Genomic DNA, 27125 nt, shown 5'->3' on the forward strand with positions numbered 1-27125 from the left:
AGAGAGAGAGAGAGAGCATCATTTAAGAGCAAATCAAAAACATTCGGCAAATTAATAATATTAACAACACCGATAATAATGTCAAAAAACCCACTTCTCTTGCTTTTTTCCTCCTCTCCCGAGCTCTCACTTCCTCCCTCATTTCTAAGAGAATGGCTTTGCCGGTGGACGTGGGTGAAACAGTTTTACTCACAGATGGTAGCCCTGGCATCAGATGGAATTTATATAACAGGAATTCTGACACTCTGCCAAAATAGTACTGAAAACACCAGGGAGATAGTATGAGGCAAGTCATGTGACTTTGCCCAGCTTGTTGTGGGAAGTTTTTTTTCCTTGATTTTTGGAGGGGGGTTCAGGGAGGAGGAGGAGGAGGAGGAGGAGGAGGAGGAGGAGGAAAAAAAATCCCTTTCACATTCTCCTTTTTGTATGTTATAGTTTTAGCCTAAAGGGCCACAACTAAAAAATCTCACGTTTCTCTCTGTCTCTCTTTTTCTCTCTTATAAGAGAGCTTCCCAGATGTTGAAACTGCTGGCAGGAGATGGGGAAGGGGCAGAAGTAGCCCACTTCTGATGGTATCTCTGGCTTTACATGGATTAAAGACGAGAAGGTTCAAAGATGTTGGTCGTGGTGTTTTCAAGGAGAATGCTTTCCAGGTTATCAGGCCAAGTTCATTGACTTCTTCTGGAGTCAATAAGGACTGAATTCTTACATCATCATCATCATCATCATTCATCGCACAGTCAGCCAGACTGAGTTTGGCATTTTTGTCTACCTATTGAGTCCTTACCAAGGACCTGGGATAGGCAGATGTGGATGTTTGATGGTGTTACAGATATCGTCGCAGGATGGAAGCAGTTCCTAGTAAGGCCGCCTTTTGCAATTGACTGATGGAGAATTTGTCAATGCCAATGGTGTTCAAGTGGTGCTCCAGTTGTTTTCGGATTGCACCCAAGGCACCTATTACCATTGGTACTATGCCCTTGCTTACCTTTGCCACAGTCTTTCTATTTCTATTTGTAGGTCTTTGTATTTTGTTATCTTCTCCAATTCTTTCTCTTTTGTTCTGCTGCCTCCAGGCACTGCCACATCCACTAACTAGACTTTTTTGTCTTTCTTATCGAAAGTTGTTAAGTTATGTGGCAGGTGCCTGTCTCTTTGAATTCTAAAGCAATCAACTTCTTCATTTTCTATGACTTTCTCTATTTTATGGTCCCACCAGTTCTTGCTTGCAGACACATTATATTTCTTGCAGATCTTCCAATGCACCATTGTTGCTACTTTGTCATGCCACTTATTTGTTCTTCCCACCCTTTTACCTCTGTTGTAAGCAGCATTTCAACCATCCAGGAGACATTTCTGGGTAACCTTTCCTCTTAAGTGCAAAAGTTGCTCTTTTTGCTCTAGTTCGGTCAATGGAATTTTATACAATATTGTTATTTAGTGAGCAGGATTTTTTAACACCTCCTTGGTTATCCCTGGGACATATTCTCATCCTAAAGGCTCCTGAAAACTTTCATTAGGGGAACACAGTCAGTTGGAGCCATTTCTGTGGGTCTACCAATAGGGGAGAGGGTTTGTCCCTCCTCCCCCATTGAAATGTATATTGTGAGACTCATAAAGCAAAATAGCTTCATCAAAGCCATTATTGTATATTGGACAAATGCATTTATTCAGCATTTTCCACCATCCATATTATTATGTTCCTGCTTTAGGGCCATTCTGGACTACTGGGTAATATATACAGTATTTGAGAATATTTGCTGTGCAGAATAAAAATATGCCAGAAGTTTATTGAAGAGAGGGGAGGGAAATCTAAATGCACAGTAGTAGTCACCAGCCATGTTATCGCTTGTTGTAATGTGGTGCCAAATTTGGAAAATGGGAACAGTTCCCAAAGATCTTATTTACCATTATGCTTTTGAACTTCATCCCTGGCTTCAGGACACAGAATCACAGGTAGAAGTACTGATGTTCCCCTCACAAATGATGGGAAGTTGAGGAAATGGTTGTCAATATCTACAAGGTGAAAAAGTGGTCCAAAGTATTTTGTTTAGCTCCATTTCTATGTACTGATCTCACCCTGTGAATTTCTCTATTGCGTTTTTATTTCTTTAATTATTCCTTCAGTTGGACTGGGCAGTTACAAATCTGTCTTGAAGATATCTAGGAGCATTTGCAGTATGAATGAACGTGTAAGGGCTGACATATCCCTTCTACCCCATACAGTCAGAGTATTGATTTTGTTCTCACTCTTTGGAAATCTTATAGGAGTACTCATCTGTTGGTGGTTCCCTTCTAATATTTCTTCAGGAATACATGCTCTAATGCAGGGGTAGTCAACCTTGGCTCTTTTATGACTCGTGGACTTCAACTCCCACAATCCCTGAGCCAGCTATGCTGAGGGGAAAGGGAGAGGTTTCCAAGCTGAGCCATGCTGGCTCAGGAATTCTGGGAGTTGAAGTCCACGAGTCATAAAAGAGCCAAGGTTGACTACCCTTGCTCTAATGGATGGTGGTGGTGATGATGATGATGATGATGATGATGATGATGATGATGATGATGATGATGATGATATCCATTCAGTCATGTCCAACTCTTAGCGATTCCATGGGCCAGGTCTCTTCTACATCTTCTGATCTTGCATTATTTCTTTGAGTTTTTTTCTATGTTCTGGGTGGTGTCAGCTTTGATGGTGTTCTTTCTAATATAGTTTATTGTCTCTTCCTCAATTGTGTTGTCGATTAGATGTGTGGCTTCAGTGCCAGAATTCTCAGCTGCATCCATGCTCCTTGGAAAATCCTCTGTATTGAAATCCTCACCTCTAGAAAGCATGAGGAAAACTAGTTGATCGCATAGACATTTTGTTCAATTGAGCTGTCTATTATAGGAACTTCCATTTGAGTTTCTGAAGTTGCCTTACCTTGTGCCAAATCACTACTTAGCCAAGCTTGATGCTTTTTTTTTTTTTTTTAGAAACAGGTAATCTGGTGCCTCCTAGCTATTTGTGATGATATGTCCCACAGGTCTTTGCCTTGGGCCACATAGATTTATGTCAACTTCAAAACATCTGGAAAGCACCATTCAGCTGCTTCTAATCCACTGTGAATAGCAGATGTCTTTCTCAGTCAAGATTCAGAGCTGGATCTTAGCATCAAACCTAAGCTATGGGAAGAGGTCTTAAAACGGAGCAGGTTCTTTGTCTGCAATGCAGGTAGTCCTTGACTTATGGCCAGCTGTTCCATTGGTTGATTGCTCTCACTGTTGGGAAATTTCTCCTTAGTTCTAGGTTGCTTTACTCCTTGGTCAGTTTCCATCCATTGTTTCTTGTTGTGCCTTCTGGTGCTTTGGAAAATAGGTTTTACCCCTTCATCTTTGTAGGAGCCCCTCAAATATTGAAATAGTGCTATCATGTCATCTCTAGTCCTTCTCTTCATTAAACTAAACATATCCAATTCCTGCAACTGTTCTTCATATGTTTCAGCCTCCAGCTTCCTAATCATCTTTGTTGCTCTTCTCTGCACTCTTTTTAGAGTCTCAACATCGTTTTTAATATCGTGGTGACCAGAACTGCATGCAGAGTTAGCATTATAGAATTATAATATACAGAATTAGCATGAATAGCAGAGTTAGCATGTATTGAAACCCATGGCTCCATGTGCTGGAAGCAGATGATCCCAATCAAACTGATTTGCTTTCTTCTGTAATAACAAATAAATGCAAAACCCATAATAATGCCACAGCATCCTTGATTCTTTTTATGTTACTCTAGGAAACCATCTGCATATCCTTTCTTCTTTACATTTTTCGGTCAAATTGTGACTGTTTTCCTTCTGGAGTGAAACTTCCAAATAATTTTGAGCACTGCCAAAATAATCCTGAAGAACCCTAGAGGGTAAATTTTTGCATTTGTCTGCACATTTCTACTTCATTTTATTTGCTGGTTTACATTGTATTGAAAAGAAATAGATGTTCTCTAGGCTTTGATTTATTGCTCCTTTGATCGTTTTTAATGTTCATGGTTGGACCATCATTATTTCTTGGGTCTTTCTCTGAATCTTAGCATCCATGGATGTGTGCAAGTGTTATTTTGATACATTTTCTATTTGCATCTGCGTGTAAACAACATCCACACAAATACGCAAAACAATAAAACATAGCATAGCGGGATGAGCAGAAGGCTTTTTGAGTAATAGACTATTGGCATTTTTCTTTGAAATTACCGTTCTTTGCTGTTTTGGGAGAGAGCCATGATTTTGCTGCTATTAGCACACCCATAACAATCTGGAATTAATTCCTCATCTCAGCCATATGACTGTTCTAATGGTCTTTTTTACACTTCAGAACAAACCCTACATATGTGCCTTTTAATATGACAAAGATTAGGTTTTTTTTCCCCTGGTGCAATGGGATGTGGAATTTGGATCCAGACCAGGTATTCATTAAAAAAGTCAGAATTAATTTACCTTGACCATGAAGATAAACATCCTTTAATGTTGATTACCGTCTCTCGTATGTGGGTATTTGTCATGCTTTAAAATAATGGCTGCTTATTGATACCAATAAATTAGTAGATATTAAAGGGAATAGAATTACAGGAGGTAATCTGTTGATTCTCGTGAAAATTTGGACGCAATTCAGGGATGTATGTCCTCAATCATTTTCTTCTCTATGAAGAATTTCCTCAAGTAGACCATTATGGATTCTGATGATTCTGAAGAATACAATGAGTTCTTTCATCAAAAGAGAGATCCGTTGGTATAAATAATTGATCATGTTGAATCAGAATGAATTTTTATTAGTCGTCTAGCTATCTAAAATAGACAGATCCAATTATACCTTAGTTCGGAGTTAACCATGGGTGGTCAATTACTGATAGCAACGTAATTTTGGCAACTTTCATTGTAAACGTTCGTTAGATCTTCCCTGCCACTTAACTAGAAGTCATCAAATCATCAAATCATTTATGTGACTATGGTAAAAGTTGTAAAAATATTTTTCTGACTCTTTATAAATATGGTCTATCTATCTGTCTGCCTATCTGCCTGTCTGTCTATCTATGAGATGATTGATTGATGGATGAATGGATGAATGCATGAAGATAGATTAGATAGATAGATAGACAGACAGACAGACGCATAAATAGATCATCCATCCATCTTTAATTCTTCATTCCTATAATTTTAAAGGCAGATATTTTTTGGGGGGGGTCTGTGTGTGTTAACTTAAATGGGTTAAAATGACAACTGTACCTAGGAGAGGAATACCAAAAGATCAACAATTTCTAACTTCTAAGATCAAAAAGTCACAGAAGCAGGGCCATTCTGTAAATGATGTACAAATTTACTTCTTCCTTTTAGATTAAACATCCTTTAATGTTGATTACCTTACCAGATTTAGATGTTCCTTAAATCTGCTATTCTATCTATGTGGAAGAAAAGAGACGGAGGGAAAAAATGTTATTCTGATTCTATTCTATTTTCCTTGTTCTAAAAATCACCTTTCTAACAAATATATTCTACTCTGAAAGAGCATTGAAAAATTAAGCTTGACCTCAGAAGCCACATTCTAGAATTTTTGCTCAAATGCCTCTGTTCTTCATTCCAGATCTTTATATATTGACCTGAAAGCTTAAATGTTTACTGAACATGGTTCAAAGTCATTGTATGACAAGGATTTTGCTTTGTTTCACAGAGTTCTAGCCACATTTAGACAAATATGAACTCCCTAATTATTTGGTTGTGCAGAATCAAGGACCTGAAATCTGCAAAGGGAATGATCTTGTATTCAAGAGTAGATAGGAAGAACTCTTAAAAACATTCTACATGCATTATGAGTGAGTTCAATAACGCTGCTCTTAAGAAAGCATCAGATTATCACCTTAGATGTCTTTGGTATGTAAATTTGAGACCTATGTTTCTCTTATTTCTGTTTAGCATCAGCACAAAGATGCATGCTCTTTTTTCATGCCTGTTTTAATCTATGGAGTATTGTACATATTATTTTGTCTAGTATGTCATTTTTTTTGCAAATCTTTTCCTGTAATCATATTTAAATCTGTAGCTGCAAAATTCTGTCTCTGCTAAGAAGAAGATGAGTTTCTTACAAGCATAGAGCAATTGGGACTTCATCTTCAGACCAAGCCCTTCTTAACTGTGATGCAATTCTTGGCTCGAACAAAAGTATCAAATTACATTTAAAAAGTGAGCGCATGTAGATAGATATTTAAATATGGATCACAAAAACATATAAAGAATGGCTGCGGGACTTGGGTTTGGCTAGTCTAAAGAAAAGAAGAAATAGGGGAGACATGATAGTAGTGTTTCAGCATCTGAAGGTCTGCCACAAGGCAGAGGGGGCCAGGTTGTTCCCCAAAGCACCAGAGGGAAGGACGAGAAACAATGGTTGGAAACTGATCAAAGAGAAAATCGACCTGGAACTAAGGAGAAACTTCCTGACAGTGAGGACAATCAACCAGTGGAACAGCTTGCCTCCAGAAATCGTGGGGGCTCCATCACTGGAGATTTTTAAGAAAAGGCTAGAGACAGTCACCTGTCTGAGATGGTATAGGTTCTCCTGCTTGAGCAGGGACCTGGACTAGAAGACCTCCAAGGTCCCTTCCATCTCTATTCTATTCTAGTAATGTGATTATATAGAGTAGCTGGGATGTATGTTCCCACCTATAATCATTGCAAAGTAAGGGAAAAGCAGCAGTGGCTTACGCTACTTACAGAAAGCCCAACCATGGGGAACTCATTTAGAATGGCTGTATGCAAACATGAGAGGGGTGTACAAGTAGTCCTCAACCTACGACCACAATTGGGAAAGAAACTTCTGTCCCTAAGTGATGTGATTGTAAGTTGAGAATTACTTGCACACCCCTCCCGTGTTTGCGTACGGCCATTCTCAATGAGTCCCCCCCTTCGTGCTTGGACTTTCTGTACTAGCGTAACCCACTACTCATTTCCCTCACAGTATCTACCAAATGGTGGGAACATACATCCCAGCTACTCTGTGTGTGATCTACGTCTTGAAAAATAGGAGCCCACAGCTCCAAATCCTCTCCAACTCCCATCTGATAAAAAATGGTATAAATTACATGCCTCCTTATCTATGCCTGGTTATTTTAAGATCTTGCAGCCCCGCAACCAGTTTTGAGCAGTAATTAATGGACGGTGTTACCCAGGAGAAATGGGCACTCTGCTTTGGCCCCTAGTTACCAGCCAATTGCAGATGTTGTTATCTTCTGTAAGACAGATCTCCAGGAATATTCCCCCCCCCTTTTCTTGTGCAGCACACTTCTATCGCTCTTATACTTTTTGACCCTCACTGCGTATACATAACTATATATTATTCATACTGGATTAAAAATTGATATGCTCTTTACCACTGTGGCAGAGCACAGTGACAATACAAATTAACTTATTGTGTACTTAACTTTTCACAATGTGAAATTTGATGGCCCCCAAAAGTTGGGGATAGGAAAAAAAACAAAACTCAGAGTGGAGAGTTAATGCTTTTCCTGCTCATTTAAGACAGTTGAATTAATCAGCAACAACTGCCATACTTTTTTTGCAGACAGTTGTCTTCGGATGTCTTTGTAACGTGGGAGGGGAGGATGTGAAAGGCCAATGCTGAAGTCTTAAGGATGTTTCTTGGGGAGATATGGGGCTTAATTCCAAGTAGAGATGCAAAGGAAAGCATTTAGGGTTATGATAAAGTACTACTTAGTTATCTGACCCCATCGCCCCCACCCAAACGTCTGGGTAACTGCTTAATGAATTACAGCTAATCTAGAATGATGTTTGCTCTTGATTAAGCCTGCTCACATGATGGTAGTCAGTGGCATCAATTAGGTAGATCTAGAAGGCTGGAAAAAATACTGAAAAATAGAGCAAAGATTGTTTTCCAGAGCAGGCCACCAAAAGAGGGTTGGGTAAAACAATGTTTAATTCGTAGTTTATTTTGCACCTTATTTATTAGGCTGCATGCATTATGGATGAGATGTAGATGTAGAAGTTTATTTTAATTTCTAACCCTATGCCAAGACTGAAAACATCTGATGAGGTCATTTGGATCAGCCCTCCCTCTCCCCAGAGTTACAAAAATTAAAGTTCAGTCACAGCTTTGAAGGATGGGAGAGAACTCCAAGATCAAAAGGAAAGGAGGGATCTTTTTCCAGTTCTATTCCTGCTTCCCAGCTTTTGACTCCCTATTTTTAGGCAACTCTGACTATTAGGCTTTGCATCAACTCTGGATTCCATGGTTCTCGAATGTCTTGTCTATGTGGGACTTTCTCAGCTGAATGTCTTTCTCTTTTCTTTCTTTTTGACACTCTAACTATGGTAAATGCTTATTGTTGACAACTTTCTTCAGAAAGATAGAATGCTCACAAGCATCTCTTTGCATCACTTCAGTTCAGTCAATAGGTGTCAGGTGTTTCAGGGATTCCAGAAAATCCCTCAGCACATTATAGATGTATAGATTACCTGGTAGACCTATAGATTCTATAGGTCTAACAGGTAATAAGCAACTTCAGCCTTAAGTTCCACAGAGCAGTTTATCCATTAGCCGTTTTTGACGAAGATCCCTGAGCTTTAGCTATCTCTAGTTTGTTGGTTGTGTTGTGTTGAGTTTTCTCAGGCACCTTTGATGTTCAAATGAGAAAATAATTTATATATTTTTTCTTACTTGGTCATCAAAATTTCATTTTAATGTGTGCCGGTTGCGTACGCAGAAAAAAATGGCAAAGTTTCTCTTAGCTATCTTATCTTACTTATAATTTTCATTTGAATGAAGCAGATTAGGAGGGGTTTAAGTGTTAATCTCAATCCATTCCGTTGAATGGGACGTATCTTAATTTACACTTCCAAAATGAATGGATGATTGGATCACAGTCATCTTTCATTGACTGGAAAATGTTCTCATTTAGGAAATGTGAACCTCCACCTCAAAAACTAAGAAATAGATTTCTATAATGTTACCAGCTGATATGGGCATGTTAATGAGTTTTCCAGTTTTGATCCTGAAAAGAAACTTTATTTTCTTTACTAAATATTACAATATACTTCTTGGCTCAAGAATGATGCCTAAACTAAACTCATAATTTAAGTGAAAAGTAATTTTAGGGTAGGATTTTTAGGATAATATGTATTTTAACTCATGTAGTTTAAGGTTTAAAATGGATGTTCCATTAAAAACAATCACATAATGCTTTTTACCAAAAAGTATTTTGGCATTTCAGTTGATCATGGTATAACCTTTATAACCATACTCAGTTTTAATGATGAGAAAACTGCAATTTGATATACAAAATGAATTAATATACAAATAAAAGCAGGTGAAATGGACATGAACCAGAAATACACAACATCTTATCTTAAGCTGAGAGATATCACCTTGGAAAGAATAAAACATGATGTATGGTTGCATAAGCTTAGCAAGCCATAGTTTAACATGGAGTTGTTCCCTGTCTGTTATAGAGAGGAACATGCAGTCCATAAAAGGCACTAATTCTTCCTTTTTCAAGAAAATTCCATGCATGCACAATTTCATATAAGGAAGAACCTTTATAACCTTTATAACTTTATAATGGCTTGTCTTCAGAAGTTGTGGGTGCTCCATCACTGGAGGCTTTTAAGAAGAGACTGGAGAGTCACCTGTCTGAAATGTTATAAGGTCTCCTGCTTGAGGAGGAAGTTGGTCTAGAACAGGGCTTTTCAACCTTTTCACCCATTGTACCACTTTTAGGATATGACACTATCCGAGTACCACCAGCCGCCTAGCAAGGTGTCAAAAACTTGATGAACAAAAAAAAGAAAAAGGAAAAAGTGATAAAGTAAGGTAGTCCTCGACTTACAACAGTCCGCTTAGTGATTGTTTGAAGTTACAATGGCACTGAAAAAAGTGCCCCCCAAGCCACAGCTGAGCAAGATATCTGCCTGCCCGCCCGGCGGCGCTCTTCCTCCTGGCCAAGGTTTTCATTGTTGTGAGCATTTCTGTTGACGATTGGCAGCGGGAGTAGGGTGGGGGTTGTTTGGTTTTATTGCCCCCGTCTGCTGGGTAGTTGCAGCAGGTTTTGGTAACTTCACATGACCCCTGGGACACTGTGACCATCATAAATATGAATCAGTTGCCAAGCATCTGAATGTAAATCACAAGACCCTGGAGATGCTGCAACATTCCAGCTGATCGGCGCTTCTTCTGGGCTCAGCAGAAACGCTAGGATCAGTGCTGCTTTCCAGCTGATTGGTACTTCTTCAGGGCTCAGCAGAAGCGCCAGGATCAGTGCTGTTTTCCAGCTGATTGGTGCTTCTTCAGGGCTCAGCAGAAGCACCAGGATCAGTGCTGTTTTCCAGCTGATTGGTGCTTCTTCAGGGCTCAGCAGAAGCACCAGGATCAGCCCCGAGCTCCAGCTGGAGCCTGGCGCTGATCCTGGCGCTTCCACTGAGCCCTGAGAGCCCTGCAGCTCCAGCCGTCTCTCGCTCAGGCTTGTGTGGTGCTGCCACCGGTTCAGCTCATTCCCCTCCCCCGCTACCACTTTTCTAGGATGCTCGCATACCACCTGCCAGGTGCCAATGTACCACAGGTGGTCCCCGTACCACTGGTTGAAAAGCCCTGGTCTAGAAGATCTCCAAGGTCCTTTCCCTCTCTTATTTTGTTATGTTAATCTGCAGCTTGCTAAGCTTATGCATATCACCTTGGGCTCCTGAATGAAAAGATGGAATATGAATCAAATAAACATAGAAGTGAGGAGGTTCACTCTTGTCTGTAAGAGAGTTGCAGAGGACAGGCTTCTGTGCATCTGTGCAGAGAGCCCAAGCAGGAACAAAGGCAGATAACTCTTCCTCATGTGTGGGAAATAGATCGGGTTGTCCAATAGCCTTGGCGTTTTATGTAGATGGTCAGGCATATTTATTTATTCATTCATTTTAGCAAATTAAAGTAAGCTAAGTGCATTTGACCTCAGATGGCCCCGGTTTAAGTTAATTTGAGAGACAAAGCTTATAATGTTCCGGTAAAACACATCAACCAGCTTCCCAGCATAGTTGAAATTGAAATGTGATTGCTGAAACATAACCTCTCAAGCCAGATACATGAATTTTTAGGCTGGCCCAGAATAATCTCAAACAAAATGTGGTCTACGCGAGAAGCAAACATACAAAAGGACTGCACTGTGCATTAGAGCTTTGCTCTCTTTCTTCCTGCATAGACAATTTCTATCTATCCAGGGACAAAGAAATTGGAGGTGGCAAAACCATTTTATGCAATGATTTTCAGGAAGAGGAGAAGTTCTACAATAGTTCTCAAAGATTAAGTACGTTATTAGTAGTACATCTGGCATAGCTTTCCTCCCCGCTCCCCAGGTTTGTGAGCCAGGGAATTGTGTGTTTCTTCACAACACTTTCAGATAAGCTCAGCACAAGTCAAACCCATTGTAAAATTAGTGTGGAAGTGTCCATGGTGTTATCATCTTCATTTTCCTACAGTTTGCATTTTTGAATGTTGCGTTGTAGTTATTGGTTGGCTTTATTGCTCTCTCTATTGGGATTACTTCTCGGTTAGAATCACCTCGAAGATTCTTGGAAGAATAAACTAACATTGATGCATGTGGAAAAGACTCATTGGAAAAGACCCCGATGTTGGGAAAGATTGAATGCAAAAGGAGAAGGGGATGGCGGAGGATGGGATGGTGAGAAAGTGTCAATTAACACAACGAACATGAATTTGGGCAAACTCTGGGAGACCATGGAAGACAGGGAGCCCTGAAGTGCTATAGTCCTATGGTCTATTTTCCACCTAGAATCAGTAGATACATCTTCCAGTTTCCTTCTTGATTAGTAGGTGTCAAGGAAGGGAGGGGCAAGGATCAGACATGGCTACAAAAGCTGAAAGTGAGAATGTCCCTAAACCACGATATGGACGTATACTTTTGCCTATCACAGAGAACCCAAACCCCAAAGGAGAAGGGGATGGCAGAGGATGAGATGGTGAGATAGGGTCACTGGTGCAATGAGTATGAATTTGGGCAAACTCTGAGAGACAGTGGAGGATAGGATGCCCTGGTGTGCTGTGGTCTATGGAGTTGTGAAGAGTTGGACATGACTTAGCTACTAAATAACAACAAAGCATTATGGTCTCTATACCCCATTGTCCACCTAGAATGGTATCCATCAGTAGATACATCTTCCAGAAGAATCAGAGACAACTTAGTGATTGAACAACAACAACTAAAGCTGCATGTGAAACTGAGGACCTGGGTGAAGAGGGGACAGGTAGACAGTGGTCATAAACCTAGACTAACAAGCAATGATCAACTCAAACATAGGTGTATGAAAAACTGAGAGGAAAGTAAAAAGATGTGAGCATAAACTAATCTGATCTTTGTCTATTGCATAGGTCACAGGCCTTTCCAGTGCAGATACTGCCCCTACAGTGCCTCTCAGAAGGGAAATTTGAAGACTCACGTTCTCTGTGTCCATCGCATGCCTTTCGACAACAGCCAGTACCCTGATCGCAGGTTCAAGCGCTCCAGAGTTGACTCCGAGACTTCTGGGACTTTAGAAGAAACTTCCACTGTCAAATCCGGAAACTCAGTGGAGTTAACCGAGGAAGGCAGCAAGTCTCACAAATAATGCAACCGAACAACTCAAACTGTGTATCGCAATATTATGTTACAATTTTATGATACGCATTTGGATCTCAGAGTGCGTGCTTAAATGGCCTTCTGGGGACAGTCCTTCCTTCCATTTGTGCAAATGCTCAGAAGCATATACAAACACACAGACACACACAAACATACACACACCTACACACAGTGTGTGTGTGTAAATATGTATGTATGGGGGAAAAAATGGGATGGGGGGGATCCATTCCTTGAAAATGGCTGTTCCACTGTTAGCTGGCAACAAATACTTCCAAACAAGTAGGTGGCTCTTAACTCAAATGGGTGTATCCTCTCACCCCCAAAATTGAGGACATTGCAAGATTTTTTTTAAGAAAGAAAGAAAGAAAGAAAGAAAGAAAGAAAGAAAGAAAGAAAGAAAGAAAGAAAGACATTTCCAATGTGAAAATGAGTTTGTTTGTTTTTTTCAGCAATAGTGCTCTTACCAGGAACAATAAAATGGATACCATTGGATATCGATTTCCCGTTGCCTTGAAGATGGTGGGAATGTGTATGCGTGTAAGAGGGATTGTGTTTTCAATGCTGAAAACACCTTTTTAATATGACACCAACCGCTGTCATTTGCCTAGCATAATAATGAGATGTGTGGGTTGACTGAAGTGGTGCCAGGCTGACCGGAGCTGTCACTGCAGAGAAAATCAATTTGGCTGCACTACAGGAGAAATTCTAGATTGTCCATAAGCCACGGTCAGTCCTGACCTATATTGAAAAGGATTGTGCTTTTACGTTTTAATTTTCAAAAGATACACACAGACACACACACACAGGCAGACCTACAGACAGCCTACACTGACAGCCACCCAGATAAATTAGTGGAATTTAGAGTGGAAAAGAAAATCTGCAACCAATAAGAAGCTGTTGATCTATTGTACACTTTCTTTGGGGCTGGGGTGTGATTTTTTTTCCCCCTAACTCAACCTGAAGTATTGAGGGGGAAATTTTATTTTTCCCCTTCTTGTTTTGTTCCCTTGTAACAAAATAGATTGTGATGGAGGGATTTAGAAACGCCGATTAAAGAACATACTAGTTAGGGCAACTATTTAGCCTTATCTGAAGGAAAGATCAGCGCAGATAACTAGTTCTTCCATAGAAAACTTGAATGAAGAAGTCCCACATCAGATTTGTTTTCAGAGAGGTTTATTTTTTCTTGTCAATAAGCAGCCTGGATATTTTGAAAAAGGTTTTGTTTTTTTTATTGGAGAAGAGGATTTTCCAACCTTTTGAATCTGAACTATGAATTTTGTCTTGGCTGAAAAGAAAAAAAAAAGAACAAAAAAAAGTATGGAAGGGAAGTGTTAGAAATATTCCTTGTTTTTCTAAGGAGGGAAAAAGGTATGTTCTATATATTTTTTGCAAATTTTAACTTTTTCTACTAATTGGCCCCCTCCAAATTGAATTCTGTTGCTTCTCATCTAAAAGCTTTGGGTATAATTTTAACAGAAGTCTTAAATGGAAGAAAAAAAGGAAAGAAAGAAAAAAGAAAGAAGCAAGATAGTTATAGTTCTTCATGGCTTCGGTTGGAATGACAAAATTGTGGAGCTTTTCAGGCAGTTCCTTTGTGAACAGTGCAATTGGTGTTGTTCCCAATGAAAAATAAGTATTAATTTCTCCTCAAAACGAAATCATTCAGGAAAGAAAGAAAGAAAGAAAGAAAGAAAGAAAGAAAGAAAGAAAGAAAGAAAGAAAGAAAGAAAGAAAGAAAGAAAGAAGATGATATATCATTGAAGGCTAGGAGCACAGATTAAAACCCAAGAGCCTTAAAAATTTCAGCTCTGCCTACAGCAGGACATCCTAAAAAGGACATCCTACAAACAGCAAAAATGTAAATAAAATTCGTAGCAGTCCTGAGACTGAGAAAATGAAGGGGGGGGGGGGAAGGAAGAAAAGAAAGTTCTCAGGTTAATAAGGATTATCGTTTGCAAATTGTTGTCAGAAAAATAAAATCAAATATAACCAACCCCCATCCTACTGAAACTTCAGATAAACTGAGGTCGCCTTGCGTAGCTCCGGTGGTAAAGGGCAAACAGTTTTTTTTCTCTCTCTCTCTCATTTTGGTTTTAATTTTCATTTGTCTCTTTCCTAGTCTAGTTCTCACTGCCTTACTTAAATCAACTTGATCGACTGAATGCAACTGTTTCTTACGATCCCAAGGAAAGGATCGCCACGTAAATGGAGGATTTTTCTGACTGTAGCAAGCTTTAGGGTTTAAACTGCACTACCGTGTTTTGGTGACTGTGCTTCGGTCGCTTGCTCCTTTTTTTGTGTGTGTGTGTGTGTGTCTCGACGCTGCCTTCAGTATCTTAGCGAGAAAAACAAAAAGAGAGAATTTTTAAAAAAAGAAAGAATCCCACATTCCATTTTCTTGCACTTTTTTGCAGGCCCCTTTCATGGTTTCTGAGCATTTTCAGATACGACAGGCAATAATTCTGTTTGTGACACTGGAAACTTAACTCACTGTTCTTTGTGGTGTGTGTGTTGAATCCACGTAGTCTGGTGCTACTGTCCTCATGGTTTTTTGCCTCCGACGTCCACCCATTTTTTTTCCCCACCCTGGAACATTTGTAACTTGGAACACAAACGAGTGACAGGAGCCGTGAAATACTGTCAGCTTCCGAATATCTTCATGCTTCTCATATCTAAACATGTCAAGTTTTTTCCCTGTAACTTCTGTAGTCTGTGATATTGGTCAAAATACTGTCTACATTCCTAAGCAAAAGGATATATATATATATATATATATATCTTGGAGAGATTCTGAGGTCAATAGAGTAGAGGGTTTTGTTGCTATGCTTGTAACAATTAGGAAAAAAAAACCTTTGTATTTAAAGTTTATTCTTGATCATTATTTATTATTATAAGACATCAGTTGACAGAACTTTATTCTGGTATAGAAGTATTAAAAGTCGTTTCCCCTTGCCAGAAAATGGCTGTTTTTATTTTATTTTCTTTCTGCTGTTAGAATAAAAATGTCTTTGAAGCAGTACAGTTTTATCCAGTGTTTTACGCAATAAAACTTCTGCCTCTGGGGAAATAAAGTGAAGGGGTTTTTTTAAAAAAAAACTTCTTTATGTTTATTAGAAAGTCGCAGGGTTTCCCCCCCCCCCCTGCTGTTTTGTCCATTTTGGGGGGAAAAAGTTGGTAACAGTCAAGTCACTCCTTATTTTTCAGAACAGATCTATACAATATCTAAATCTGTCTCTTTATATACAGGCAAATAGTTATATCTGAATTAAAAGATTGTTGAAATTTTAGCACCCAGTAACAATTTTTATAATGCTGGGGCTGCATTACAGAAAAAAAAGGAAGACTGACCATTTTATATAAAAGATACATTTAGCTTTTGAAAATAAGGGGGCTGTTATATTGTTGCAGGTAAATTAAACACCCATCCGTTGTAAAGCAACCTACAGCAACAGAAAGTTGTAAAATATTAGAGACAGCTCATTTTTTCTCTCATTTTTCCTATAAGTAGTCTGGTTTTTGTACAGGTAGTTCTTGATTTAGAACCATCAATTTAGTGACTGTTCACTGAAAAAAGTGACTTATGACTGTTTTTCACACCTACGACCGTTGCAGCATCCTCACAGTCACGTGATCAAAATTCGGAGGCTTGACAACATTGTCCCAAAGTCATGTGATCCTCTTTTGCAACTTCGGACAAGCAAAGTCAATGGGGAAGCCAGATTCATTTAATAACTATGTTAGTAACTGCAGTTATTCACTTAACAACCATGGCAAGGAGAGTCATAAAATGGGGTAAAGCTCACTTAACAAATGACTTGCTTAGCAGAACAGAAATTTTGGACTTGAATGCTGTGGTTGTAAGTTGTAACCTGTACTCAGATATAAACAAGGACACTAAAGTGTTTCTGACATAGGTACTACCCAACCAACCTACAATCTTAACACCTTTCAGGAAGAAAATCTCATTGAAATCAATGATTTCATGCGGCCTAGGTTAGCATTGTTAAGTATTTTAAGAAATAAATAAATACATTCTAAAGGAAGAGAAAAGGGATGCCAGAGTTGATGGGCAAATCGGCGATATCTACAGAAGCTGGAAGCTTTTGGTGGAAGGATAAAAGCACTATCACAAGCGCTTTGGGGGGCGAATATGCCACACTGCAAACATATAAAAAGGGGTGGGGCCAAAACAAGCATGAGCCCCGCCCCCACGGATGCTACAGAAGGAAAACAATCACAGTATCATGTTTTATGATAAATATGAGTCACTTGTCAAGCATCTGAGTGTAAATCACATGACCATGGGGATGCTGCAATGGTCATAAGTGTGAAAAATGGCCATAAGTCACTTTTTTTCAGTGCGGTTGTAAGTTTGAACGATCATTAAGCGAACTGTTGTAAGTCGAGGACTACCTGTAGTAATCTGACCATACATGGATGCCTTTTGGTTTCCATTGTGCATGTGGCGTACCACAATTTTGCTAGGTTAAATGATGTCTAGGGTGTTTCACTGCCTTTCCTGACTAATTATCTTTGACGAGCTCTGATCTTCAATGTGATAATTGCTATTATCACATTGATAACCTGAATGTGTGAAATTGCTAACACAGAACCTTGCCTCTTTCTCACATCAAGCAATTATTCAAGCACAGGAGATGGTTGGGAAGTATATAAGATTTTAAATGAGATCTCAAACTGAAAAGGTGGGCCTTTCATTTCTTCACACAGCACTGGATTTATCTGGGGAAGAAGACCTCACTTGGATCCAAGTGCTATTCTGGAAACGAGGGCAGATCATTCAGGGCTGCCGTGAGCAACCTTCCATCTCCCTAGGAATGTTCCATATGGATCACGGGACCCAGATATATGTGTGTGTGTGATAGATAGATAGATAGATAGATAGATAGATAGATAGATAGATAGATAGATAGATAGATAGATAGATAGATGGATGGATGGATGGATGGATGGATGGATGGATGGATGGATGGAGGGAGGGAGGGAGGGAGGGAGGGAGGGAGAGGAGGAAAGAATTTGACTTTTACAAGTGCTTGATCAATGAAGTCTTCCATTCAAAAATAAGGACTCTGAAAGTTATTTATTTATATTTTTAGACAGCAAAATATTGAGAAAGAAAGAAAATAAAAAAGGAAGGAAGGAAGGAAGGAAGAGGAAAGGGAGGGAGGGAGGAAGGAAGGAGGGAAGGAAGGAAGGAGGGAAGGGAGGGAGGGAGGGAAGAAAGGGGAAAGAAGGAGGGAGAAAGGGAGGGATGGCGGGAAGGAAGGAAGGAAGGAAGGAAGGAAGGAAGGGATTTCAGCTACATTGGCATCTTTGCTGTGCAGATGGAGAATATCTTGACAAGACATTCTCCATCTAATTCCTAAACAACTTAATGTTTCTTGTTGAAACTTGTACAAGGCCTTCAATCCCTCACTCAGCTCGTCCTGTTAGGAAGCAAACTTCTCCTTTTTGTTTAACATCTGTACTATAATCCTCCAGTATGAGGGCATAACAATTTGTTTTGGGGTTGTAAAGACAATTCCACCAAAATTATGCTTGACTGTGGGGTTCTATTTTCTGGATGTCCTTGTGGGGCAGAAACCATGAAAGTCTTACATTGGTAGATGCAGCAGGGATAGTAAAACTACAGCGGCGAGCTAACATTTAAAGGAGAAAAAGCCGAGTGAGATTAAGAAAACTGCAACAGCCAAAGGAATCTACAGCTCTTCACCTGTTGGTGTTGCTAAAGTCATATTCAAAAAGAAAGGGAGGGAGGGAAAGAGAAAGAGAGCTTCGGTGAACAGGGAAATCGCAGGAAAAGAAGAGGGAAGAAAATTTAAATGATCCCAGAGTGAACTGTTTTGCTGTTAATACAGAAATACAGAGCAAGACACATTTAATGGGCGGTATTTTTTATTATACTATGCTGAATAATTAAGTTTGAGGCTAAGTGTCACGTAGATTTATCTTTTAATTAAAAAAGCATGGTTCACGCATATTTGAGTGGTAGTCCAAATAAATGCAATATAGAAATTTATGTTTGTTTATCTAGGTGTTAATTACCTAGAGATTGTTCCGGATTACTTCTTTTTATAAAGTGTCATAGGCTCACGTCAGAAGTAATAAAGCTGAACAGAGGAACCTTATCAATTTGATAACTATAGTGCCAGTGTGACCTGAAAGAGGCTGGAGACGTGGGCCTTTGGGTGTTTGTGTGGGTGAAGCTTGCAAATGTTTCCTATAAGAGTCCACTCAACATATAACATGCCCTTCCTTGCAGAAGGCTGTTGTTTTCATTCGCCTATGACAACAGCATGCAGCTGTGTTATATTGCTTCCCAACATGCATTTTTTATACTAAGGCTACAAATTGCCATTTGCATGAAAGGCAGGTTTTCAATGAATGAAGTGCCATTTCCCAAATCAGTACATTATAGTAGCGCTGTCTGGGCTCTGAAAATAATTCTTTATTGAAAAGCCGCTGGGAATACACTAGTGCAGATTTTTTAGCAAGGGAATATGCAGGCTCACCTGGTGAAATCATTTTCTGCTGTAATGTGAATTTGAAAAAGAAATAGGGCGAGATCTAGGATTGCTTTCGGGCACCAGGTGCAGCACCTGAGTCCCGTCCACTAAGGATGTTTTTTTTTATATAGAAGTCCTATAAATAACAATAGCACTTAGACCAGTGGTTCTCAACCTTTTTAATGCCGTGACCCCAACCGGTCGTAAGTCGAGGACTACCCAACCAGTCGTAAGTCGAGGACTTTCCCGGGAGCGCCGCGCATGCGTGGTTCCACCCCCTGCACTGGCCGAGGCATATCTGGCAAGCGGCAGAGATGGAGCAGGCTGACCACCAGCTGGCCCAGCCCAAGGGAGGTAAGGCACCCGCTGGAAAAGGGGAAAAAATGGCGGACAAAAAAAATGGCGGACAAAAAAAATGGCGGACAGTCTTGCTTGGCGACCCCCATGAAATGGTCGATCGACCCCAAATGGGGTCCCGACCCACAGGTTGAGAACCACTGACTTAGACTTATATACCGCTTCACAGTGTTTTATAGCCTTCTCTAAGCGGTTTACAGAGTCAGCCTATTTTTCCCCCTCCCAAAAAAAATCTGGGTCCTCATTTTACTGACCTTGGAAGGATGCAAGGCTGAGTCAACCTTGAGCCCCGTCAGGATAAACTCACCTCATAAAACTCAATAAAAACCTTTATTTTTTAAAAAAGGGATACACTCACCTCAATGGTTCATCTGGCCCTAACCTCCGCAGTAAGTATGGAACTGTCAACTGTTTTTTAAAAAACAGACACTCATGAACATTTTTAGTTTTATTTTGACATTGATTCAATTTATAAAGCATAGATAAGTATTTAAAAACAAGGTGGACAAATCAGGAACATGGTGGGCCTACCACTTGGCAGAGAAAAGTAACTTTCATTGGGAGATTGTTGGGACTTCTTGAAATAGTAGTATTTTGATATTACTTTTTTTAAAAAAAAATCAGGTTGAAGAAAACCGATTATAAGATATTTTTCCTTATGGGGAACAATGAGTATTATAGGCGGGCAGAGGGACATATGCTTTCTTGCTCAAATAATGAATTATCTTGGCTTGGCACTTAATGAAGAAGTCTAAAAACAAGATATGAAGATCTAGAGACAAGGAATAGGCAGAGCAACTGATATTTAAGACACACAAGTTCTTTTTTTTTTTCAAAAAAAGTTTTATTGTTTTACAATAAAAAACAATTAAACATAAGTAAACACAATAGGAATTATAAGCCCCCCACCCCCCCCGACTTCCCAAACCAAATCCCACGATAATATTCATATAAAAGTAAACATATACTAATATCTCTAACTCCGCAATATATCTTAATACACAAGAAAATAAAAAAGTAAACAAAATCATAATAAAGAAAAATCTAAAAAACCTAAATTCTATTCTACCACATTATTCTTCCACAATTAAAATACAAAAAATCTAGAAACCTAAATTATATTCTACCACACCATGTTTCTTCTGAATATAAACAACCCATCTTCTCCATATTGATAAAAATTGTTCATTCGAGTGGCTCTTCAAAAAAGCCGAAATCTTTGCCATTTCAGCAAGATAGGAAATTTTCAATCTCCAGTCTCCCATTGTAGGCAAAATTGGACTCTTCCAATTCTGGGCTATCAACAAACGAGCAGCAGTTAAACAATAAAGCATCAGATTTGTTTCTTTTACGTCTAGGTCTTGCACAATACCTAGAAGGAACAACTGTGGGAGAAATATAATATAATATAATATAATTTTTAGACACACAAGTTCTTGTTACTCAAAACTAGGAATGACAAAGCACTGCTGTAGTAAAAAGAAAGAAAGAAAGAAAGAAAGAAAGAAAGAAAGAAAGAAAGAAAGAAAGAAAGAAAGAAAGAGACTTCAAATAAATCAAGCATGTCAGTCATAATTTAAAAGATAAAAACATGAGAACAAAGTTACCTTTGGTAGACTTGGTTTGAAGAAAACATCTTAAAACTAGATGAAGTTCACAGTAGCATTCACCTTAGCCCTTGCAGAAAGCTAAGGAAAAGCTATAATTTCCCACATATGGCTCTAAATCAGAGGTCTTCAAACTTGGCCCTTTTATGACTTGTGGACTTCAACTCCCAGAATTCCTCAGCCAGGCACGGGAGTTGAAGTCCACAAGTCATAAAAGGGCCAAGTTTGAAGACCCCTGCTCTAAATTGTTTCTAGTTAAGAATCTCCTGGCAATCCCATTTCCAGTCCATCCCATTGCAGTGACCTTAAGAAAGCATTCCTTGCGTGATGTGTCCCCTGTTAAAAATAAGTTATCCCACACACAGCGCTCCAAATGGTCCAGCTGGTTGCTCATCTCAAATATCCGTTGCAATCTTTGTGTCTCTGTGTTTTTGACCAGAGAACCACAACCTCCAACTTTTGGAGATGCATAAAAACAGCACATTACATCAAGCACGTTGCATTAATCCGGAACACGATGTTTATGTTGGTTTGCATCAAAATATGTGACCCACAAAATTTATCCCCTAATTTTCAATGCAAATTCAACCCTTGGCCTGTGATCTTTGCATTTTATGGAGTGCAGGAAAAGAAACGTGGACATGATGAAGTTGGTGCCACTTCGCTCACTCGAAGTCACTGCCAACCTATGCAAATTTGGACCTGTGACCCAGAGACAGGGAGATCAATATCTCATTACCCATGGCTTGAAATGTTCCCTGCTCCATATCTTGCAGGGTTTACTATCGGAGTGCCTTTAAATCACATCGTTGGGAAACCTTATGTGATCAGCATGAATCCTAGCATCAGTAATGCAGGGTGGGCATAATATAAAAAAACACGGCTTTAATGTTCCTCTTCCACCTATTTTTCTCCTCCCTTTGGCCAGCATTACTTTGGAAAAGGCTTAATCTTCAAAAAATCCAATTTTACAAGTGGTTAGACTTTAATGTGGACTGTTGCTTTTCAGTCATTTGTAGACAGCAAAATTAATGGCTGGGATATTTAATTTTCGGGCACAGCCACTGCATGTTTAAAGTGTCCCTCAATTTTTAATGCAATATTTTTATTGTCCATAATATTGTTGAAACATTGCAAGAATGTGCCTCATGCTTATTCTGGGATGGGTGTTCAGCCTCTCTCCAGGATCAGAGTTATCCAGAGGAGCGAAAAGACCAAATTCTGAAGGACAGGAGCAAAAAGGTTAGATTCAGAAGGTTCTTGACTGTCTTGTGAATTTCTTCCTTCAAGAACGTTTAGAAGTTGTAGATGACCTTTAGGCTTCTTAAAATGGGTGAGAAGATGGGATTTTGAGTTGCCCAGAGAGCTGCATTCATGGGAAGGAGGAAGAAAATAGAGCTCCCTTTTTATTCATTTGCTCAATGGAATGAGGGCAAGATTCAAAATGGAAGTGGTAAGATTCAAAACTGGAGTAGAACTCATGCTGAGGTACCTTCTCTTTTTCAAATTTATTCTTCAATTGTTCATTCACTGAGCAACTGAACAGCCTTCTGTCAACAGAAGGGGAGGGGTATGACACCACCTATCTCCTGTTCACAACACGGTCCTTTCAGTAGTTCCAAGAAGGTTCCACACCCATTTGCACTATTGTGCCCTGAGGGCACAATAAACATCCAAATGGCCTCAACAGCTCTCAGAAAGAGGGCTAACAACCAGACGATTGCAAGGAATACAAATCCTTCCATTCTCCTTCATTCAGTCAGAACTGAAGAAGCTTCTTGGATGAGAAGCGAAATGTCTTCAAGGAAAAACAAAGCAAGTCCAGTTGTCTCTTGAAAAAAAAACACCTGTGGGACAACCATGACCTGGATGACTGCAAATCTCCACAGACATTGGTCTCATGAAAAATCCAAGGTGTTATTGTTTATTCATACATTCTCATAGCCCGACACTGAATTACAACACTGAATTATTCCATTTCAGAATGTCCATACTTTTTTTTACTGGTCATCTGTTTGTCAATTGGGGACAAGCTTTCTTTGAGAAGAATGGCTATGGTTTTAGAGGGCAATTTAAGGGACAAATTTGAAAGGAGAATCTAGAAAAACCTACCAGCTTCCTGATGCAATCATCCCTTCCAATCAATTATGTTAGGAGTACAGATCCTAGCGTATGTAATGGACATGGCCAAAAACAATTCTAACACACCTCTGAAAAGGTGTGTCTGTAAGGCCTTTTAGTAGGTGTCCATATTTCTAATACAGATTGGGAAATTTAATGGGAAGCAGATACTTTTCAAAGTATTTGAAATTGTGCATATTGTTGCTGAAGATTTTCCCAGTCAAAAACACCTTTGACTTTAGGAAGATCAGATAGCATTAAATCATCCGCTATTTCCATAATGTTTTTTTCTAATGGACTCAGTCTGTTTTGGATTAATCTTTTTCTCTCTCTCTCTCTTACTAAACAAAATATTCTTTTGTTCATAATCCTGGAACTTCTCCTTCCCTACCAACCCAAAAGCATTTTCCACTTACCAACAACACATGAATCAAGCTAACTCAACATGTTGATTGATTCCACTTGTTTCCCACTTGGACAGTGTGAGTTAGTTGTTATTATCCACAGTTATATATATTTGTTTTACTGTATGGTGTGATGTGTGTGTGTGTGTGTGTGTGTCTGTGTCTGTACCTTGTAGGAATGTACTCACTAACAAATAACTTGATATCAGATTCATCTAATTCCCCCCAAAATGGAACAGATGAAAACACTCAGGACTTCAAGCATGTTAAAACATGTAAGCAGTACAAAAAGCTGCAAGAATTTAAACCTTGATTCCACCGTGTACAGGACCTGCATTTGACACACAACACTTGGTGGAATTTTTTTTCATAAAAGCTTTATTGGTGTACAGTAAATCTTTCTAATCAGAAACTTTAATGAAAAAATTCCAGTAACTGATGAGAATCAAAGCTGGATTAGAGTTTCCTCCCTTTGAACAACTGACAAAGTCAGAATATCTTTGAATGAACATTTGGAACTGGCTGTTTATTGTCTATTGTTAAGCTTGTTTTGTTGTAGATATAATCCATGTTAGAGACCTTCACTAAGGAAAGGATGGCTTAGACATATCAGGATATAATAATGCTGGGCTAAGAGACTGAAGCTGGCCATGCAGCTAGCTACATATGGAATGAACAGAACCAGGAAAAAGGACAACTGGAAGAGTCTAAAATGTATATATTGCAGCTGCCTGCCTCCATCAGATCTCACTGCGAAGAATTGCAAATGAGATGCAAAACCTGATTTTATTCAGGTTTATCCGAAGACACAGAACAATAGACTTACATCTTAGCTACTTGCGAAGAGTTTTATGCCCTCAAGGAACCACCAAAAGTTTATTCTAAGCACTGATGAGGAAGGAGAATTTGACAATCTAGGAATATAGCATTTGGGAGTAGAAGCATCATTCCTGACAATACAGTAATACTACATGTCACCTGAGGAATTCTTCTAGAATCTTCTGCAACATAGTGGTCTGAACATTCTTTTCATTCAAAGAATTCTTCCATTGACCACACTGATTTACAGTCACATGGACTATTGTGGGAAAAGGTTCTTAGTACAGGTTTTGGCTAAGCTTTTCAAACTTTACTATCTTCTTCCTGGATAAATTAAAGTTACCACGTAAATCTCAGTCTCCAGTAAAGGTAAAGATTTCCCCATCCAAGTTGTTTCTGTCTCTAGGGGATGGTTCCAGTGGTGGGATTCAGCCAGTCCGCACCGCTTCGGCAGAACTGGTAGCTAATGTTTTGTTGCCCAAGCCCAGAATGGACTTCCTGAAGTGGCATCCACACAGAGAACTGGTTGTTCACATATTTGAATCCCACCACTGGATGGTTCTCATCTCTGTTTCTTGGCCGATGGAGCCAGCGTTGTCCCAAAACATTTCCGTGATCATGTGTCAAGCATGACTATCTGCTGAGGTGCACAGAACGCTGTCACCTTCCCACCAAAGTGGTAGCTATTTATCTACACTTGCATTTGCATGCTTTTGAGCGGCCAGGTGGGCAAGAGCTGGGGCAAGAAACAAGAGCTCGCCCCATCATGCAGTGCTCGGGACTCAAACCTACGCTGTTGACTTTCCAGCCAACAAGCTCAGCCATGGCACCACTCTGTGTAGGCGAAAACCGTCTCTACTGTTTATGCCTTTATGTTTATGCCTTATATTTTATGCCTCAGTCTCTACTTTCATACATTTGTAACAGTATATTGTATATTGACTTAAGAGGAAATCTGCCTCTTAATGAGAAACAATTAATAATGGTCCACAAAATTCTAAGATTTCCCACCGAGAATCATTTGGCATATCTTTTTCGCCATTCTCCTCCAATTTGGTGCTTTCCAGATGTATTTGATCATCGCACCCTCTTCAGTGTGTTAAGATTTAAAATTTTTACTACTTCATTGGAGCTGCTTTGTTCCAGGAATGGCTGTCAACATCAGTAGAATTTTAAAAGTTGTCCTTTGGAGGACTGGATGCTATGCTTGTGTGTGTGTGTGTGTGTGTGTGTGTGTGTGTGTGTGTGTGTGTGAAATGTGTATTTATTTATTTTCACATACAGAGATAAGGCCATTTATACTGACCCTCCTCACTCCTTTTATTGAACCATTTTAACAGAAGTGCTGATCTTGACTGAAGTTAGTCATTCAATCAGTCTTAATACTGGTTTATAAAGTCCAATTTCCAGTCTTCCTTCAGCGTTGGCAAGAGATAATAGTACAATAAAAACGAAACATCTAGATTTGTCATTTTCTTTCTCTTTTCATCAATGGTCCCAATAGAATGCAATAGGACTAAAACCCTAGTCTGTTTAGCTTGGGGCAAAACACACACCCTACACGAGCAGTGAAATAATCTAATTTTTTCAATGAAACTTGGTGCCAGTCAAACTCTTGCAGTGTTGTACTTTCGGGACATCAAAAATGTACAAATATCACAAACCTTAGCTGAGAAGAGTGAGTTGACCACGTACAAGACGATAAAAAGAAAGGAAATTAATATAAGAGCCTGCTTGAAACTGGGAGAGAGCAGAAAGCCATTTTATAATTCTTGTAATTCAAACTGATAGTGAAAAAAGGCGTATTTCCATCGCTTGTTTTCTTTTTCTTCTCTCAATAGAAATATCGGTGTTGTCCCTGTTTTCTAAAATAATGTTTAACAAATCTAAATTTGATTTTGCTTGAGTGCCTGTTTCAACAAGTTCAAACATTTTTAGTTAATTAACCATCCTTTTTTTAAAAAAAAAAGTTGTCAGTTGTTAATTGACTAATCTCAACTAAATGAATTTCATACTACAAAAATGACACTATTAATGCCATTTAAAAATACAGGAGGGAGTTATTTTCAAGTGATTATTTTTTTACAAAAGGTAGTACTCATCTTAAGATGAACACCATCATTATTATTTTTAAAAAAATCACTGTAAAGATTTTGGTAAGGCCACACTTGGAATACTGCATCCAGTTTTGGTCACCGCGATGTAAAAAAGATGTTGAGACTCTAGAAAGAGTACAGAGAAGAGCAACAAAGATGATTAGGGGACTGGAGGCTAAAGCATATAAGGAAAGGCTGCTGGAATTGGGTATGTCTAGTTTAACGAAGAGAAGGACGAGGGGGAACATGAGAGCAGTCTCCCAATATCTCAGGGGCTGCCCCAAAGAAGAGGGAGTCAAGCCATTCTCCAAAGCACCTGAAGGCAGGACAAGAAGCAACGGATGGAAACTAGTCAAGGAGAGAAGCAACCTAGAACTAAGGAGAAACTTCCTGACAGTTAGAACAATTAACCAGTGGAACAACCTGCCTCCAGAAGCGGTGAATGCTCCAACACTGGAAGTTTTTAAGAAGAAACTGGACAGCCATTTGTCCGAAATGGTATAGGGTTTCCTGCCTGAGCAGGGGGTTGGACTAGATGACCTCCAAGGTCC

General features: G+C 39.3%; 1 protein-coding gene across 1 annotated transcript in view; it reads left to right on the forward strand.

Moving 5' to 3' along the window:
• Positions 1-12708, forward strand: part of LOC107294432 (zinc finger protein 536-like) — a 141667-nt gene extending 128959 nt beyond the window's left edge. Inside the window, exon 4 of the mRNA XM_015823662.2 lies at positions 12397-12708. Coding sequence (XP_015679148.2) covers positions 12397-12632 — 236 coding nt within the window. The 3' untranslated portion in view covers positions 12633-12708. The remainder of the gene's footprint in view (positions 1-12396) is intronic.
• Positions 12709-27125: the final 14417 nt, after the last annotated feature.

Source organism: Protobothrops mucrosquamatus, unplaced genomic scaffold (assembly GCF_001527695.2).
Source record: "Protobothrops mucrosquamatus isolate PMUCROS unplaced genomic scaffold, P.Mucros_1.0 scaffold1943, whole genome shotgun sequence".
Classification (NCBI taxonomy): domain Eukaryota; kingdom Metazoa; phylum Chordata; class Lepidosauria; order Squamata; family Viperidae; genus Protobothrops; species Protobothrops mucrosquamatus.